Source organism: Patiria miniata, unplaced genomic scaffold (assembly GCF_015706575.1).
Source record: "Patiria miniata isolate m_02_andy unplaced genomic scaffold, ASM1570657v1 HiC_scaffold_18, whole genome shotgun sequence".
Lineage (NCBI taxonomy): Eukaryota > Metazoa > Echinodermata > Asteroidea > Valvatida > Asterinidae > Patiria > Patiria miniata.
In genome coordinates, this window is record NW_024037056.1 from 7,885,075 (window position 1) to 7,900,288 (window position 15,214).

Sequence of the window (15,214 nt, forward strand, 5' to 3'; positions counted from 1 at the left end):
TTTGGACTGAAAAAAAATGGTAAATTTGGAACAGTGATTGAAAAATTGTTAGGTTTTTTCAACGGTGGTCGTCCGACCACCGTTGGAAATTTATACAAAAATACCACTTTTCTTGAAAATGACTTCACACCAGCTGCCATCATTTTACAGGATGCTTTAGACTGTCATTACCAACATCCTAGTAAAGTATTTCGTAAAAAGTTGGTAGTTTTGTTTTTCGATGTTTGCAAATGTTGTATATTCCCTTTAAGACACGCCCGGTTCATGTAACTCTCTGCCCATCAAACAACACAGCAATCCCACCACCCTGACACCGTGCCATAATTCAACAATGAAACACAACACTGGGATCTGTAATGTGGACCTGGGGACCAATTCAACAAACAACAACCAGAGAAGTTATGAAAACTTGCCATCAAAACGTCCCATGAAATCAGTGAATTGTTGGTCCCGTGGGAGCGATCCAGCGTCCAAACTTGTTCGTACAGTTTAAGAGAAACTAAATGCTCCATAAAACTTGTCACGATGAGCCCAACTTGAAATCTTCAGCTGCTGTAGTTCGTTTCTTTTTGTATGGTATAAACTAAAAAGAAAAGGACAACATTTGTAAGCGTTCAAAAATAAAACTGCCAAAATACCATGCAATATCCTACTTGATTGTAAGTAAATAATAGGCTCATGCATCCTGTCTATTGCGCAAGTACGTCTCAATGTCTGTCGTTTTCCATTGAGGAATTACCAGTTACCAGGAATTTGAGTTTTCAAACTCAAAGTACAAACTGTATTAATTACCTTTTGGTCACTGCTTCCCCACATCTTTGGTGGGGCAGCCAGAAGGAGGGGGGGGGGGACAATTGATATAGGTGCATGCCATTAGGCTTATATGGGCCTGCGGGCTATGAGCTTTTTTATTATTTTTATTTAAATGATTTGTATTGTACACTATATATCGCATTAAGGTAGCTTAACTGTTAAGGTAATATATAACATTTTCAAACATCCAATAAAACCTACCAAATTATTATGAAATACCTCATTTGACTGTTTGTAAGTGAGTAATAGTCTCAAGCATCTTGTAAAATCATGGCACCTGGTGTGCTGTCAGGCCGACCATCTTTTAAAAAAACCTGACTGTTTTTTTTAAAATACTGCCGCCAATTTACCAAATGTAGTTAGTGTACATTTTTGTTTGCAATCAATTACACACCCGTGAATGAGTGCAAGCTAGCTAGTTTGGTTCCCTGACCTAACAATTCCCCGACGTCTATAAATTGCTGCGTTTCGTCTGAAGTAGGTTCAGGGAACCAGACCACAAAAACATCATTTTGTTTATGGTTTTTCCAGCATCTATGAACACAAAATCGTATACAGGTCAGTGTAACAATATTTGCTATAAAAGATTAACCCCAAAATCCGTCCATTTCTGAAAACTAAAGCAAAAGCAAATGTTGTATATACCTTTAACGGTTTTGGAATGGTTGCAACTTCTGCGTACAGACGTCATGTTCGTATAATTTTATAGACTCAAGCGAAATGTTCATAATTCAACAGAAAAAAAGCCGCACGCTATAAAATCATATTGATTAAAATGTACATGTAATTTTTTATTACTTCACCCATAAAAAGAAGCAACGACAAATTTCATCTCAGAAACAACAGTGAAAACAATGTTAAATACAGTCAAAACTTTTGGTTTCTATCAGCTGAAAGGAAAATAGACAATCTTTAATGTTCCTAACGTTAGGACCACCTTCAAAATGACACACTACCGTATATTCTGCGGAATAAAAGGTTATTCGAGTGCCGTGTTTTTGCTAGTCTTAAGTACATTTTGTATACACTCTATTCTTAAAAGTAATTTTAAAATGTTAAAGGAGTGCACAAAACCCTGCATAAACAGCAAAAGAAAAAGAAATTCTGCAAAGGGAAGCTTTCGTCAGCTCATATAAACACATCGCAAAAATGAATGGATGCGGGCAGCGTTGTTCTTGTTGGTTTTTGCAATTATTGTTCTTAATTGCTGTCATCTTTATAATACACATTGGAGAATAAACGACCAAGGAATTGCAAGGGGGGAACACTAATTTGCCGGCAATTATTTAGTCGCTTTTATGATTTAGAAATCTGATGTTGTGTTCTCGAGTCTTTACAACATTCCCCCTACTCCACAGCTTCCCAACATCGCACCAAGAAATAAAATCAGACAAAACGAGCCCCCCCCCCCCCATCATTGTGGTTCATCTACATCTAATTGCCTCCGTAAACATGCCGGCTTTTTTCAGAAGTGAACTGGCAAAAGACAAATTAATTCACTTCTCAATTAGCTATTTCTAGAGAAAGGCTTGTTTCTGTCTTCCGCTCATCAAAACAGAGGTCTTCTTGTACTTTTGTGGTGCAAGCGGCGTGACAGCTAGGGCAACGCCCCAGGCTATATCTTGCACTATCGCAGAGAGGATAAGCCTATGCATGCGGCGTGTGGTAAAACTCTGCGCTGTCTGTTCGGGGGGGGGGGATAATCTTACTCAAAATATGAGTTTAGTTGCAAATATCAAACTTAAGTTTCATATACGTGGCTGAAAACAAGTGATATACTATTCAGGCGAGGTTACCAATTTCAAATTCACTACAACAACTGTAGTGTAAGTCTAACACCACTGGTATAGGAACACTGGTGTAAAAGTTCTTGCAGATTACAACGTGAGCTTTTGGAAGAACCAAACATTTTAGAATAGCCGAATATCGTTTGTGTATATACCCCCAATGTAAGTTAAAAAACCTTGTAAGATATTAATAGGGAAAGGGGAACGGAATTCAGGTTGGTTTTTTTAACGCTACTTTTGGGGCCCCTTTCTTTTGCCATTTGTGTTTCCTTCCTTCGACATGTACCTTTTGGGCCGCTATTCCTGAGTGTAGCATATTTAATTTTGCGCCACTTGGCGATTTATCACAGATAGACTACTTTATTTGAGTATGTTATTTATTTATTTTTTACCTTAGCGACCAAATTGGTGGCTTACCAGTATGAAATCAAGCTATTAAAAACGCTTTTCAAAGTGTCACATACCAAGTACTAGGCCTATACACTGAAGGACGTGTTAACTGTATTTGTTTCTGTTTTTACTTTTCGTTTTTGCTTTCCTTTCCCTCTCCTCCAAGTTCTTACATTCTCATTCTAATAGGCGGCAATTTCTTAGGTGGGTGGCAACCTTTGACACGGAATGGATGACATCAGCCTTAATTTGGGGGGGATGACAGGAAACCGACTCATATCGCACTCACGTAATTAAGGGTTGAAAATGCCAACGAAATGCAGAAGGGAAAATATCGCTTAATTTAGCTGGTTTTTGCTATGTCCATTTTTTTTGGGGGGGGGGGCATGTGTCACATAATTATATACACAAAGGTGTATCTGTGCCTCGCCCGACATCATTTAGAATTTAGTAAAAAGGCAAAAGGGAGGTCCGCTCATATATTGTGAAGGATTGAAGTAAATTATCCAGTAGCGGGTACGTTCCATTCATGAAGTTCACATAAAGACGAACATCTTTTTCTTCAAGTCACTAATGAGGGTCTCGATATTAGATAAATGAGGGCGTTGAAAGTGCAAATACAAGCAACTGGAATTCTCTGTCACATTTCCTTGCAATGTCTCAATTTGGATACATGAATCTCAAGCAAGCAAATCTCGTCGGATCACTGTGCCTTCATTCCCTTTCGGCCACAACTAAATCTGAGTTTCTTTTCAAACTGTCCACTCTTCATCTCGCAAAGGGTTCTTCCCCTGTTCCATAATCAGTGCCATACCGTGGTATTGCTTGCCTAAATATTGGTAAGGAAGCAAGCTTCGCGCGTTAATGCCCGAAGCAATTTTTGATTTTTTTTCTTCTTCAAAAGGAAACCTATATGTTGAGGGATGTGTATACTTAGGGCTGATATTAAATATAGTGAAGAGGCAAGGAATGGAACATGGAGAGGGGAGATTTCTATCGCAACGCTATCTCAACAATCGATGTAGCTCTCAAAAGCCCGCCATCATGGCATTGTGAAAGACCTACATTTTTCAGTCTCTGCGTGTTTTTTATGGCTGCCAAACCCTACAGCTCTGTCGGCTGGGTGTATTAACTAGGGAGCCGTCCAAACCAAATGGGCATGGTTTGAGGTATGTTTTATTGAGAGATAAAGACCTGGAATGGCCGGGGATTTGCCGAGAGGCGAACTATTATTAAAATAGGACAGGCAATAATGATTCACAAAAATGATCTCATCTCGGTCTGGCCTCATCAAAAGTCTCCGCGAGGGAAAGCTCCATTCGAGCAAATCTTTGCAGACGAGAATCTCCTGCCCGCAGCGCCTGGGCGAATCAAGTGAACACAATTTGGCCTGCTTGGACTACAACCCGATGCGCTATTGCTCCGGGTCGGCCCATCTGCCTGAGATACGATAACCAAAAGGAGCGGACTTAGCACCGCTTAGTAACGACAGGATTCTTAATTTAACACAGCTTGGAGAAGCCAGACGTGTCATATTTTTTGCCCTGGTTGCCTGACCGGCGGGCCAATTCGCGCGCGCGGGAAATAGACGTCGTCTGCCCCGCTGCTTGAGCTAAGATTCGGTGTCCGTTGCATGCCGTACAGTACCCAGGCAACACCGCTATGCCCTGAGTGTATGACACAGCGGACCTTCACCCGCCCATCAGCTTCATCATGCAGCTCATCATGTCAACTTGTCCACTTTTTTTCTTCAAAATGTGTGTGTCTTTTCTTTCAAGTTATATGGGTCTCGGAATATGATTTCTCGAAGCTAGGGTTTAGCCTTGCGATCTTGAATTGTCTGAGCCGGCAGCGATGGCGACACGACGGCGTCCTTCTCCGAGTTAGAGAAGAAAAGCCGCACAATAAACTGGTTGATTTTACTGAAATTCGAAACTGCTCCCAAATTCGAGGGGAAAAAACGGCAAGCTTTATTTTTCCTTGAGGTAATCGCACAAAAGACTTGAACGAGCGTTGGCTTTCAGCGGAGAGTTTTTGTGTGTGCATGTGGGCAAAGAAGCCCATTCAACGTCGTACGTCAACTGGGTGGAAGCAACAATAGGTGTGAACTGCTCTTGTGTACACTACGAAGTGTGTACGGCTACTGGTTTACGCGTGGACACAGACGTGTGTGCGTGAGTTGTCCAAAGGATTGTGTGGGGGATAAAACGAGGCTAGCTGCCACTCATTCATTGGTGAATTAAAAACGGAAAGTGGCCGTTTTTCTTGGGGCACTCTGGTCACTCTATCCCGTTGGTCTTTCTCAGTCAATTTTGTCTGCAAAAGGTCAATAGCCGACTGGTCATGAACCTGACGATGATGGGTTAAATCTACCCACTCAATTTTTGGGGACACCAAATCGAGAACCGATAAATTGTCTCCTGATATCTTGCTGACCGTTCACTCCACTGACATTGACTCACCTCTGTTCTCATTTGCTAAATTCACATGCATAAGCATCCTTGTACAATCATTAACCTTGATCATCAAGAAAGTCATCTTATCACGAAATAGGCTTTAGTTTTGAAGGTTTAATTTATCCATAATTGGATCAATGTGTCCAGTTGGATTGTTTTCAGTAAGAACTTCACTTTGTAGACACATGGAGGAAGGGATGACAGGCATACTAGCAATTTTGTAATACCTGTTATCTATAATATCCGATGTACTTAAATCTTTTAAAATGTTCTAGGAAGGAGGGCCTAGTTCGAGGCGTTACCAGCACGTTTCAAGCTTTGACCAGCACGTTACCGGCCTTAACCGGCACGTTGCCGGCCTTAACCGGCACTTTGCCGGCCTTAACCGGCCCGTTACCGGCTTTAACCAGCACGATATCGGCTTTAACCAGCACGCTACCGGCTTTAACCGGCACTTTTCCGGCCTTAACCAGCACGTTACCGGCTTTAACCAGCACGTTACCGGCTTTTCTCGGCACGTTACAGGCTCTGACCAGCACGTTTGTAGCAGAACTTTTCACAAAAGCGGCACCGGAATGATTTCCTGACACGAAAGGAATATACAATTGTCTCAAACAACCCGTGCAGATGCCTATCCCATATCCTAGTGTGATCATAGGAATAGGAAATAGAACTGAGTTAAATTCCTTCCCTTCGTAATGAGCCCCATCAAATATCGCCCCTAGTTAAAAAAAAAAAAAAAAAAAAGGAACTGAGTGCATCCGGCGAGCCGTTTGTTTGTAGTCTTGGTTTCCTCCAAACTCCTCCCTCCTTTGTTTACTCCTCAGATCATCGTCAGTCTCAGACACTTCAAGCATCGGTCAAAGTACAGTCACTGGCCAAGACAAACACCAAACAACCCACGGCAAACAGCCAAAATACCCAAGCCAATTAAGAAAAGCACCCCGTAAAAGATCTCAAGAATTTCCCACTCCTACAACCCAAGACTCTCAATGACACCTATACACATCACCCACCAAACACTTGACATTCTCCATCTCCTGTATGGATTTGTTTCCGGGCGCGAAACAATTTTTTCCCCTGATTGATTTATTGTTCGGCATATTTTAACTTTTCTCTTCAATTCACGGGATCGCCTGATGACTGGTAGCCGGCAAACAAGGTTGGAACAATGCAAATACTCGAGAAGTTTGCTCTGCGAACAGCGATCCGCAATCGACGCACTCTCCGTTCCGCCGAGAGTATGTCTGTTCCGTGTGCCAGGCGGTTGACAACCCTTCACAAAATGTTTGTGTTGGCCCGACAAATTCTGTCATTCACCGTCCACAGGGAAAAAAAGTCCAGTGCTTCTTAAAACTCCACCAACTTTGAATAAAACGGATGTTGCTTTGCCATCGTACTTCTCTTGTATTTTGATGGTTTTCAAGAATTTTACAATCAATTTGTATACGAAAGTGGTAAGAAAATAAAATCGTCTTCATCCAATGAACACCTGGATAACTTGGGATTTAGCATCCATAAAAGGCTATCAGGAAGGTTATTTGGGAGCTTAGATTAGTTTGGCTTTTTATCGTAGATGAAGTCAAATTGTAATTTTTTGTATTAAAGAAATGGTTACAATATTATTTTGGGAAAATAAACATGTCATTACTGGAGTGTCATTACATTTTGTCAGGTGCCTAAGAGGAAAGAGTTTAACATCACTACTGAATTTTTAATGCTCGCAAATAAGAAAAATGTTCGTCATGCTTCTGTTTCTATACAAGCAGGAAGCCTTGCGAAAGGTGCACTAAACTTGCAAAAAGTGTAGTTTCGAGTTTTCGGCTTTTAACAATTTTGGGGGATGTGTAGTTTGGGGTATAAATAATTTCCTATTGTTTTTCATCGCCCTGCCAATACATCACAAATTGTGCCTTTCTTTAATTTTGACATCCAAGTTTAAGTCTTTACGTCAGACTTCAAAAACCTGCCACTACCATCACGAAACACCCCCGTCCCGTATAAACCCTTCAACTTTGATTGACTACTCGTCAAAAACTGTAATAATATTTTGAAATAGAAAAAAAAATAATAAAACAGCTTTCCGTCGACTTCATCATGCATGCTCCGTCAATTTCGACGCCCTTTGTGTAATTTCTCAATGAAAAGAAATTTTGCTCGCCAAAGAAGAACGGGCGAGCATTTTTTTTCTCTCTCAAAACCCCGAACAATATTTAGACACCGCGGGGGCTATACCCGCGCAACAATGGCGGGGGTCTCCCGTAAGACGACCAGGTGAGAATGCCAAGTAAATGAAGCAGTTCAAATCTCTAGTACAATAACAAGTGGTGTTGACCCAACACTCCAAAGTTTCCGGCAGTTCTTGTGTCAGTCAACAGAGATTGGAGTTGGGGCAAATGGGCCTCGGAGAGAAAGGTGAGCAGTCACTAGGTGTCTGTGTGGGGTCATTTAGAGGGTCACAAGGTGTGAATTGTGGGGGGGGGGGGGGGGTTGAGGGGGGGTTGGATAGAAAGAAAACTGTTGGATGTAAATCAACTTTAATTCTATTTAACTTCATATCACATTATTTTGGTTTTTCAATCGTCAATGGAAAAATAAACGGAACACTTATGTTACAATGGCAGTACTGGTACTATAGGCCTACATGGCAAAGAACGTTACATGCAGGGTAAAATCTGATTAGTTAAACAAGAGAAGATTTTAGACAGACACATTTATTGAAAACGTTAGAAATTTTGTGAGTGAAGTAGACAGAATAACGACAGACATTTTGCAAAAGAAAGAAAACGATAAAGATGACAAACAATAAGAAACACATGTAACTGTCCCCATGGATGAAATGGGGGATCCATGGTAATTAAAGCACACTCTGTTGCCTGGTAATAAATTGCTTAATCCTAAAAGGGCCGGGCTATTTGGATCATCTCTCAGCCGGGGGGGGGGGATTCCGCCCCCCCCCCTAAGATCTCGGCCATCGAGTGACACCAAATTTTGAAACTCGGTACATGCATAGAACAACTTATCATGAACATACCCACGAAATTTCATGACAGTAGCTCAAAGGGAATTGTGCTCTGTGTACACTACGTACCGTATGGGGAAGTTCAGTTTTCACGGCGCCTAGCGCCGGAAATTTTTCAGAAAATTTTTGCAGAATGATTTGCGCATTAATCAAAAAAATTTCAACCTCAAGCACTGAGCAATATGCAAGAAGCATATAGATCACTATGCGATCGCATCCCGAGACCGTGCATATACATGCGAGCAATTTAATTTAACACGTAATACTGTGTACAATTATTAATTTAAAAAACTTTTCTGTTTTTATTTGCAGTTTATTTCAATTTTTTATCGACTGTAAGATAAGGGCACTCAAAATCGAATGAACCTGTTGAAGTGTCAGCTCAGTGGATTTCGAGAATATACTTCTCAATAATACGACATCTTGTTACTGGCAGATTTATTGAGAATAGTTGAGATTGTTGACGGATTCGTCTTCTTTCCCTGGGTCTATCTTCCACAATGTCTTCTCATTTCTGCGCATCTCAAAAGTCAAAGTCATCTAAGAATGCTAGAATTGTTTGATGTATTCGTCTACTTCCCCCCCCCCCCCATATCTTTCTTCCACAATTTGCTCTCTTCATTTCTGCTCATCTCTTTTGTCAAAGTCATCTAAGAATGCTAGAAACATCTGTATGGATTCTTCTACTTTTTCTCCGTATCTTTCTTCCACAATTTCTTCTCATTTCTTCTCATCTCTTTTGTCAAAGTCATCTTCCGACCAAACAACCCACTTCAAAAGCGCCAAGTTTCTTGTCTCTGAGCCACCAGCTGTATGCCAAACGACGGACATCCTAATCACGCAGTATTATACTTGGACGTTGTCTTTGCTTCTTTCGAGAAACTTTTTACCTTCCGTCATGCTTTGATTCGGAGGTAAATAAGACATTGACTGTGTTTATCGCTAGGACCCAGAGCTGAGGCTGGTTCCGTCTTGGGTGGCAGGGCCGGTTTCGTGCCCCTTATTGTCGATGTTTAGAAACACCAGCCTTGTTTGTTTATAGTCCCGAGTCATGCGCTATAAGTGAGAGATGAAATATCCACGGAGAAGAAAAAATATTTCTGGCGGCTGGTCTGAGCGGGGTTTGTTTGGCGAATTATGACTGCATGTGCCATATCTGAGATTGATTATTTTTCAGAAGGGGGGATGTTGCACGCATTACAGCATGCATCTGCGATGGAGGGTAGACTGATTTCTCATGCTATTATACTATCGCGTGTGGTTTGGCCAACCTTTATCGGTTGGATGTTATGATTGTCACGATAACGCTGTTCGGTCGCCTGGGCTTGTTGCTTTCTCTCCAAACCCCTAATATTTCTTTTCTTGTATGGCTAGAGGCGCGGATGTCCCCTGGGCCAAGTTTTCCTCCTTTTTGTCCTCAACCAGCACCGGGCAATTTCCCCCCGCTGCCACCGGTGCCTGTATTTGTTTTTCCTCGGTCGATTCAGAACTCCCAAATATTTGGAACCCCTCACACAAAATGGATGTTACAACTTGGGTAAACTGGCAGCAAATGCAAATAAACGCTCCGTGGTGTGTGTTCCCTCTCTGCCTTGTCAAAGGCGAAAAAAAGAACGACTCGACCGTTTGCTGAAAAAAGAGCAATAAGTCTGTACCGAGAGATTGTTGGTTTGGCGTGTTCTTCGCTTATGCTGTGCCGGGGCTGGATCCCCCCGTGGCCCCGAGGCGTTTGCTCCGAGTTTCCCTTTGGTGAAAAGAAAGAATAGAAACGAACTAGCGATCGCCGGAACAATGCGCCAATCATAACGATGTTTTCACGGGAGCGTTGACTCATTGGTCCGGTACTGAATCGTGTTTTGTGTTGGCGAAGTTTAAACAGTGAGTCAAAATACAACTAGCTTATAATTTTCCCCTCTTCTGGCCCGGGACAAAATAATGCAGTAGCAAAGGCAAACATTTGCTGGGAACTCGCCCTGTACTAACACCCTCACTCATGTCGCTCTTTGCAACTATTGAGAAAGAGCCCCTTTTCGCGCACCACAAACAAATCGAATTTGTTGTGAAAATATCCTGGGTTTTTATTCAGCCTGTACGACTTTGAAGCTTTTGACAACTTCTTTTCTTCCTGAGCGTCAAACATGTCAATACACCCAGCTGGTCGAAAAGAGAATTACATCAAACTGATTTTGTTTTCTTTTGGCAAGCCTTTCCTTACTCAGTAATACGAGAAAAAATCTCCGTAACGTAGACACCACATGAGTGAGAAAAAAACTCTGAAGTTTTAAATCATCAACCCATGGGCTCTGTCGACATTTTTGATAATTTATCTCCAACTCGTAAATTATATATGTCAGGCTCTACCATTAGGAAATCAAAATATACATATTTTCCAACGTCTTCTGGCGGAGTGTAATCTTACTAGGGTAAACATAACAAACAAATGCAAACATTCCAGCATCGCGACTGGCCAGTCGGCCCCTACCAAAATATCGGTACGGATGCCCGTCTTCGTCATGGACGCGGAGACAAAAAAAAAGATTGAGAATGAGAGAGATGACACAAGAAAAATTGGAATATGATTTCGAAGAATGATGGCCCGCAATGTTTCCAAAATATTTTGGAGAAGATTCCGCGGCGACTATAAATTGTTTCGCATTCCCACGTCCAAACAGTCAAAATAAGTGGAAATATTTAGGTAATTTTTTTTCCTCAGCGAGACGGGATGGTGACAGTGGCGGGGAGATCTTCGATCTGGTCACCATGTGTGTGTTCCTGTGGTTCCTGGGGGGAGGGAGGGGGCGAATGTCAGGGGGAAAAGAACATATTTTCTTGTCCATTTATCTTGATGGTGTGTTATCAGCGCAGCGGTGCGCGTATTAATTAATGTGATGTCATATTTGGCGCGAATCAGTACCGTCGCGTTTGGCGACGCATGGCATCGGAATGCCGTCAGAAACTGATCACTTTGATTCGTTTACAAATTCCGACAGACCGCCTGTATTAACTCATCCGCATCGTTTAAGCCTTATCGGGCAAAAGAAGTGTCCACACAGAAAGAATATATCATACCTTTAGTAGCCACGCCCCCTGTTTGGCATGGTTGATGATCTCATACAAATTGCACAACTAAGTACAAGACCGCTCTCAAACCTCGTCGAAACAACTTTTGGTTTCTTTAGTTCTCTAAGTTCTCGTTTTATTTTACCTTTCGAGTAGATTCCTACTTACAGTAGATTTTTCAGTCTGTTACTAATTTTGATCGATTTTCAGTTGCAGCCTGATTTGACTATTTTCTATTGTCAAATCTAACAGCAGGTTTTTCAAGAGTTCAAATCCAAATTTAAATTGAGAATTTGTATTTATAAATGTAAAGGATGTTTGACTGGGTCATGATCATGACAGGTTAGTTTCTTACTTCTGATGATTTATATTTTGTTTTCTTGTGTGGTTGTGGTTGAAAACCTTTTTTTTTTAGTTTTATGGGTTTTTTTAGTTTTATGTGTGAGCTTGCCGTTACAAAAAGAAGTAGCCGTACATAATTCGTTCTCTTGCTGGTTTCCATGAAAGTTGGAGTTCATAAATGTGTGTTGGTCCTTCCCCGGAAACAAATATACTGTACATAATGTACTATAAATTCTTTTGCTAAAGACATTTATTTAAAAAATTGAACCAAAAATCAGCATGGATGTTAATGTTACGTGCATTTTTTGAACGTCTTCCAAGATCACATTAAAAAAAGATGGGAGATCTTTTCATAGATTTTGTTAAATTCTTTTGGACACACACATCCATATTGTTAATGAATGAGTCATTCCTTTGAAAATATCGGAAATCGGAACTGTTTAACTCTTGTTAATTATAATTTCGTGTAAATTTCATCGTAGAAGCTAAACAGGCAAATTGAACCTGTCAGTCCGAACACCGTTCATCTGCCACATTTTTTCCTGTAGGCCAACTTTAAATCTTAATAGTGCGAAGAGTTAAAGATTACTCGCCCTTTTTTCCCCGTGTAACTTCAGGAATTGCTTGTGCATGTTTGACCAAAGTTTAACACGGAAACCATGTTGGTATAGAACGATCGTTTATAACCGTGTGCAGCTTCCAATAGCTAGGTAAACCATCTTCTTAACAGTTTTTACGACTCCTCAAACTTGACCCGTACCTCCATTCACCGGGTGGCTGTTTTGTATCAAAAGGTGGGCAGCGTCTTTGTATTTTCTTATGTGAATTTGGGAACAGCCATCTTGAGATTTCAGCGTAAAGATGTGCATATTTCACACATTCTATAGACAAGGGTATGAACTATGAAGATATGACTCTTATGATCCGAGTATTTTGTTTTAATACTTTCCGTCCGGTTTTATATTAACACAAACAGGTTATTGTAACTGATACTTTTCCGAGTCAAACTGACACTTGTCTTGATCACTTTCCGGAAAAGTGTCATTTTGACCTGGAAAAGTATCAAGTCACATGTGACCCAGGACCTTTTAGAGTGTATAGCTTCAGAACATAATGCTGGATTGTGAGTTGTTTGTCTTTTGTCTTAAACCAACTTAGTACATTCCAATTATGCAAGATTTCTGTCTTCAGAAGGAAGGTCTACTTCTTGCGCATCGAACTTGTTTTATTTATACAATAAACTGCATCAAATTAATTATACTCTAAGAATCAAAATGCTGACTTCTTGAGGTATCTGGTAAAAACTCCCACGTGTGTCCTCCTTTATGAGTTCCACTTGAAATTAAATGTTCTCAAATATAGCTGAAATGAATCACACAGTGCATAATGTAATTAGGCCTTAACATTGTTTATGTGAAGTCAGTCTGGTTTCGAACTCCCTATGTCCTTTCAGTTAGCCTTGTTAATTTGGGAAACTTTTGACCATGATATTAAACTTTTTCTTAATGCAGTTGTGAAATCTTCGAAAAAAATTTAAATGCAGAAAAAGTGACCGAATATTTGAACTTAAAATATTTGAGCTTTTCGGAGCAAACGTTGACTTGGGTGCCAGTATTTACCTTTTAAACGTTGATTCTCACATGAATTGTATAACAGTCTGAAACCATAAAAAAAATATTATTTGAAAGTCATCAATTTTTATATTCACTCTTCACAACATCTCTAGCTGTTGGCTGTATCTGATAAAGTAATTCAATAAATTTGGTCTAATAAAAGTTGGTTAGGCGATTAAAACTAAAGCAAATTTCAGTGAAAAGTCAATTTTTTTTGGTAAGATTGTTATCACGGCAAACGTATAAATATATTAGTCATTCGATCTGACAATGCACATTCAAATTTACAATTATTTACAGCATTCATTACACATCATCGCAGAATATTCATATTTAGTTTTAACAGACACAGATTTAACACTGTTTAAAGCTTCTTTGAGGAAGGGATTTTTTGAAAAGTGATATTAACCTTAACGGTTTTCACAAACAAAACAGATAACATACAGTTCATTTGAGTCTGTGATTACTGGTAGGAGACCAGTGAAGTTGCCGCTTGTTGGTGGGATAAGATGAGCGGTGAAATGTAGGGACTGTATGCCCAAGGTCTGTTTGGCGTAGCGGGGCTGGGGTAATGTGGTGAAGGGGACAAAGCAGCAGCTGACGGCAAACGATAGGCCGGGTAACCGCTGTCTCTCTGACCTGCTCCCGTTAAAGCCGAGTAAGTCCGATACCGCAGCGTGGTTTCTGCCAGGTACTTATCTTGACTGAGGCCGACCTTTTCCGCCGAGCGAACCCGCTGCCAGAGGTTTTCCCCGGTAGATCGCGGTACGATACCGCCGTGGTTCCCTTGCACTTGGAACGCCTGTGTGTGACGATCAGTCACCACGGAGAGTGACCGGGGCTTGCTGTGTCCGTAATTCTCATAACAGGGTCGCTTGCAGTAGGACACGTCATCGTCGTTGTCATCTTCATTGCCGGAGTCTTGGGAACATGGTCTCTTGCGATTCAGGAGATTTTGGTGCTCATGGTCGTTAGTCGGTGTCGCCAACAAACTTTCGATAGAGAAGGAACTCCGTGGTTTACGCTCTTCTGACTTGACGGCCGGTAGAAGAGGTGATCCGAGGGGCGGTCTTTGGACCGGGGTCAAAGGAACAGGAACTTGGCCAGTCGACCTCGGAATTGTCGCGGCCGGTCGGTCGTCGCCAAAGCATTCTGGGTCGCTGTCCGCGCTCATGTCGTTGTCAGGGTCGTCATGTTGTGTGTGGTCAATCATGTTGCAGCTGTCGACCTCCACACAACTCGTGTCACTTTTCACGGGTCCCTTGTCACCGAGTTCACTCAGGTGTCGCATACGTGCCAAAGTGTGATCCTGATCTGGACTCACTGCGGATTGCCCTGATTTCTGTGTCCCTTTAGTGGCTTCTTCCTCCCTTATTGTCTGGTCTGAGGAATCTGCTGTGTGATCGTCTTTCTGACATTCTTCTCTCCCCTGACTCTTGGCTCCGTTGGCTGACTTGGGTCGCCGTTTCCGTCGCCGGAAGTTGCCGTTCTCGAACATTTCGTCACAGTTGACGGCCAGGCTCCAGTAGTTACCTTTACCCGGCTTCCCCTTCTCACGGGGAACCTTTACGAAGCAATCGTTCAGGCTGAGATTATGACGGATAGAGTTCTGCCAACCTTGCTTGTTGTCGTGGTAATAAGGGAACCGGTCCATGATGAATTGATAGATGCCGTTCAGCGTGATCTTTTTGTCAGGTGCGCTACGTATAGCCATGGCGATGAGTGCGATGT

General features: G+C 41.6%; 1 protein-coding gene across 1 annotated transcript; it reads right to left on the reverse strand.

The window, feature by feature from the left end:
• Positions 1–13,698: 13,698 nt before the first annotated feature.
• On the reverse strand, positions 13,699–15,208 carry LOC119724469 (forkhead box protein C1-B-like). Its single transcript, XM_038195529.1, has one exon. The coding sequence runs from the start codon at positions 15,195–15,197 to the stop codon at positions 13,947–13,949; it is 1,251 nt and encodes a 416-aa protein (XP_038051457.1). The 5' UTR covers positions 15,198–15,208; the 3' UTR covers positions 13,699–13,946.
• Positions 15,209–15,214: the final 6 nt, after the last annotated feature.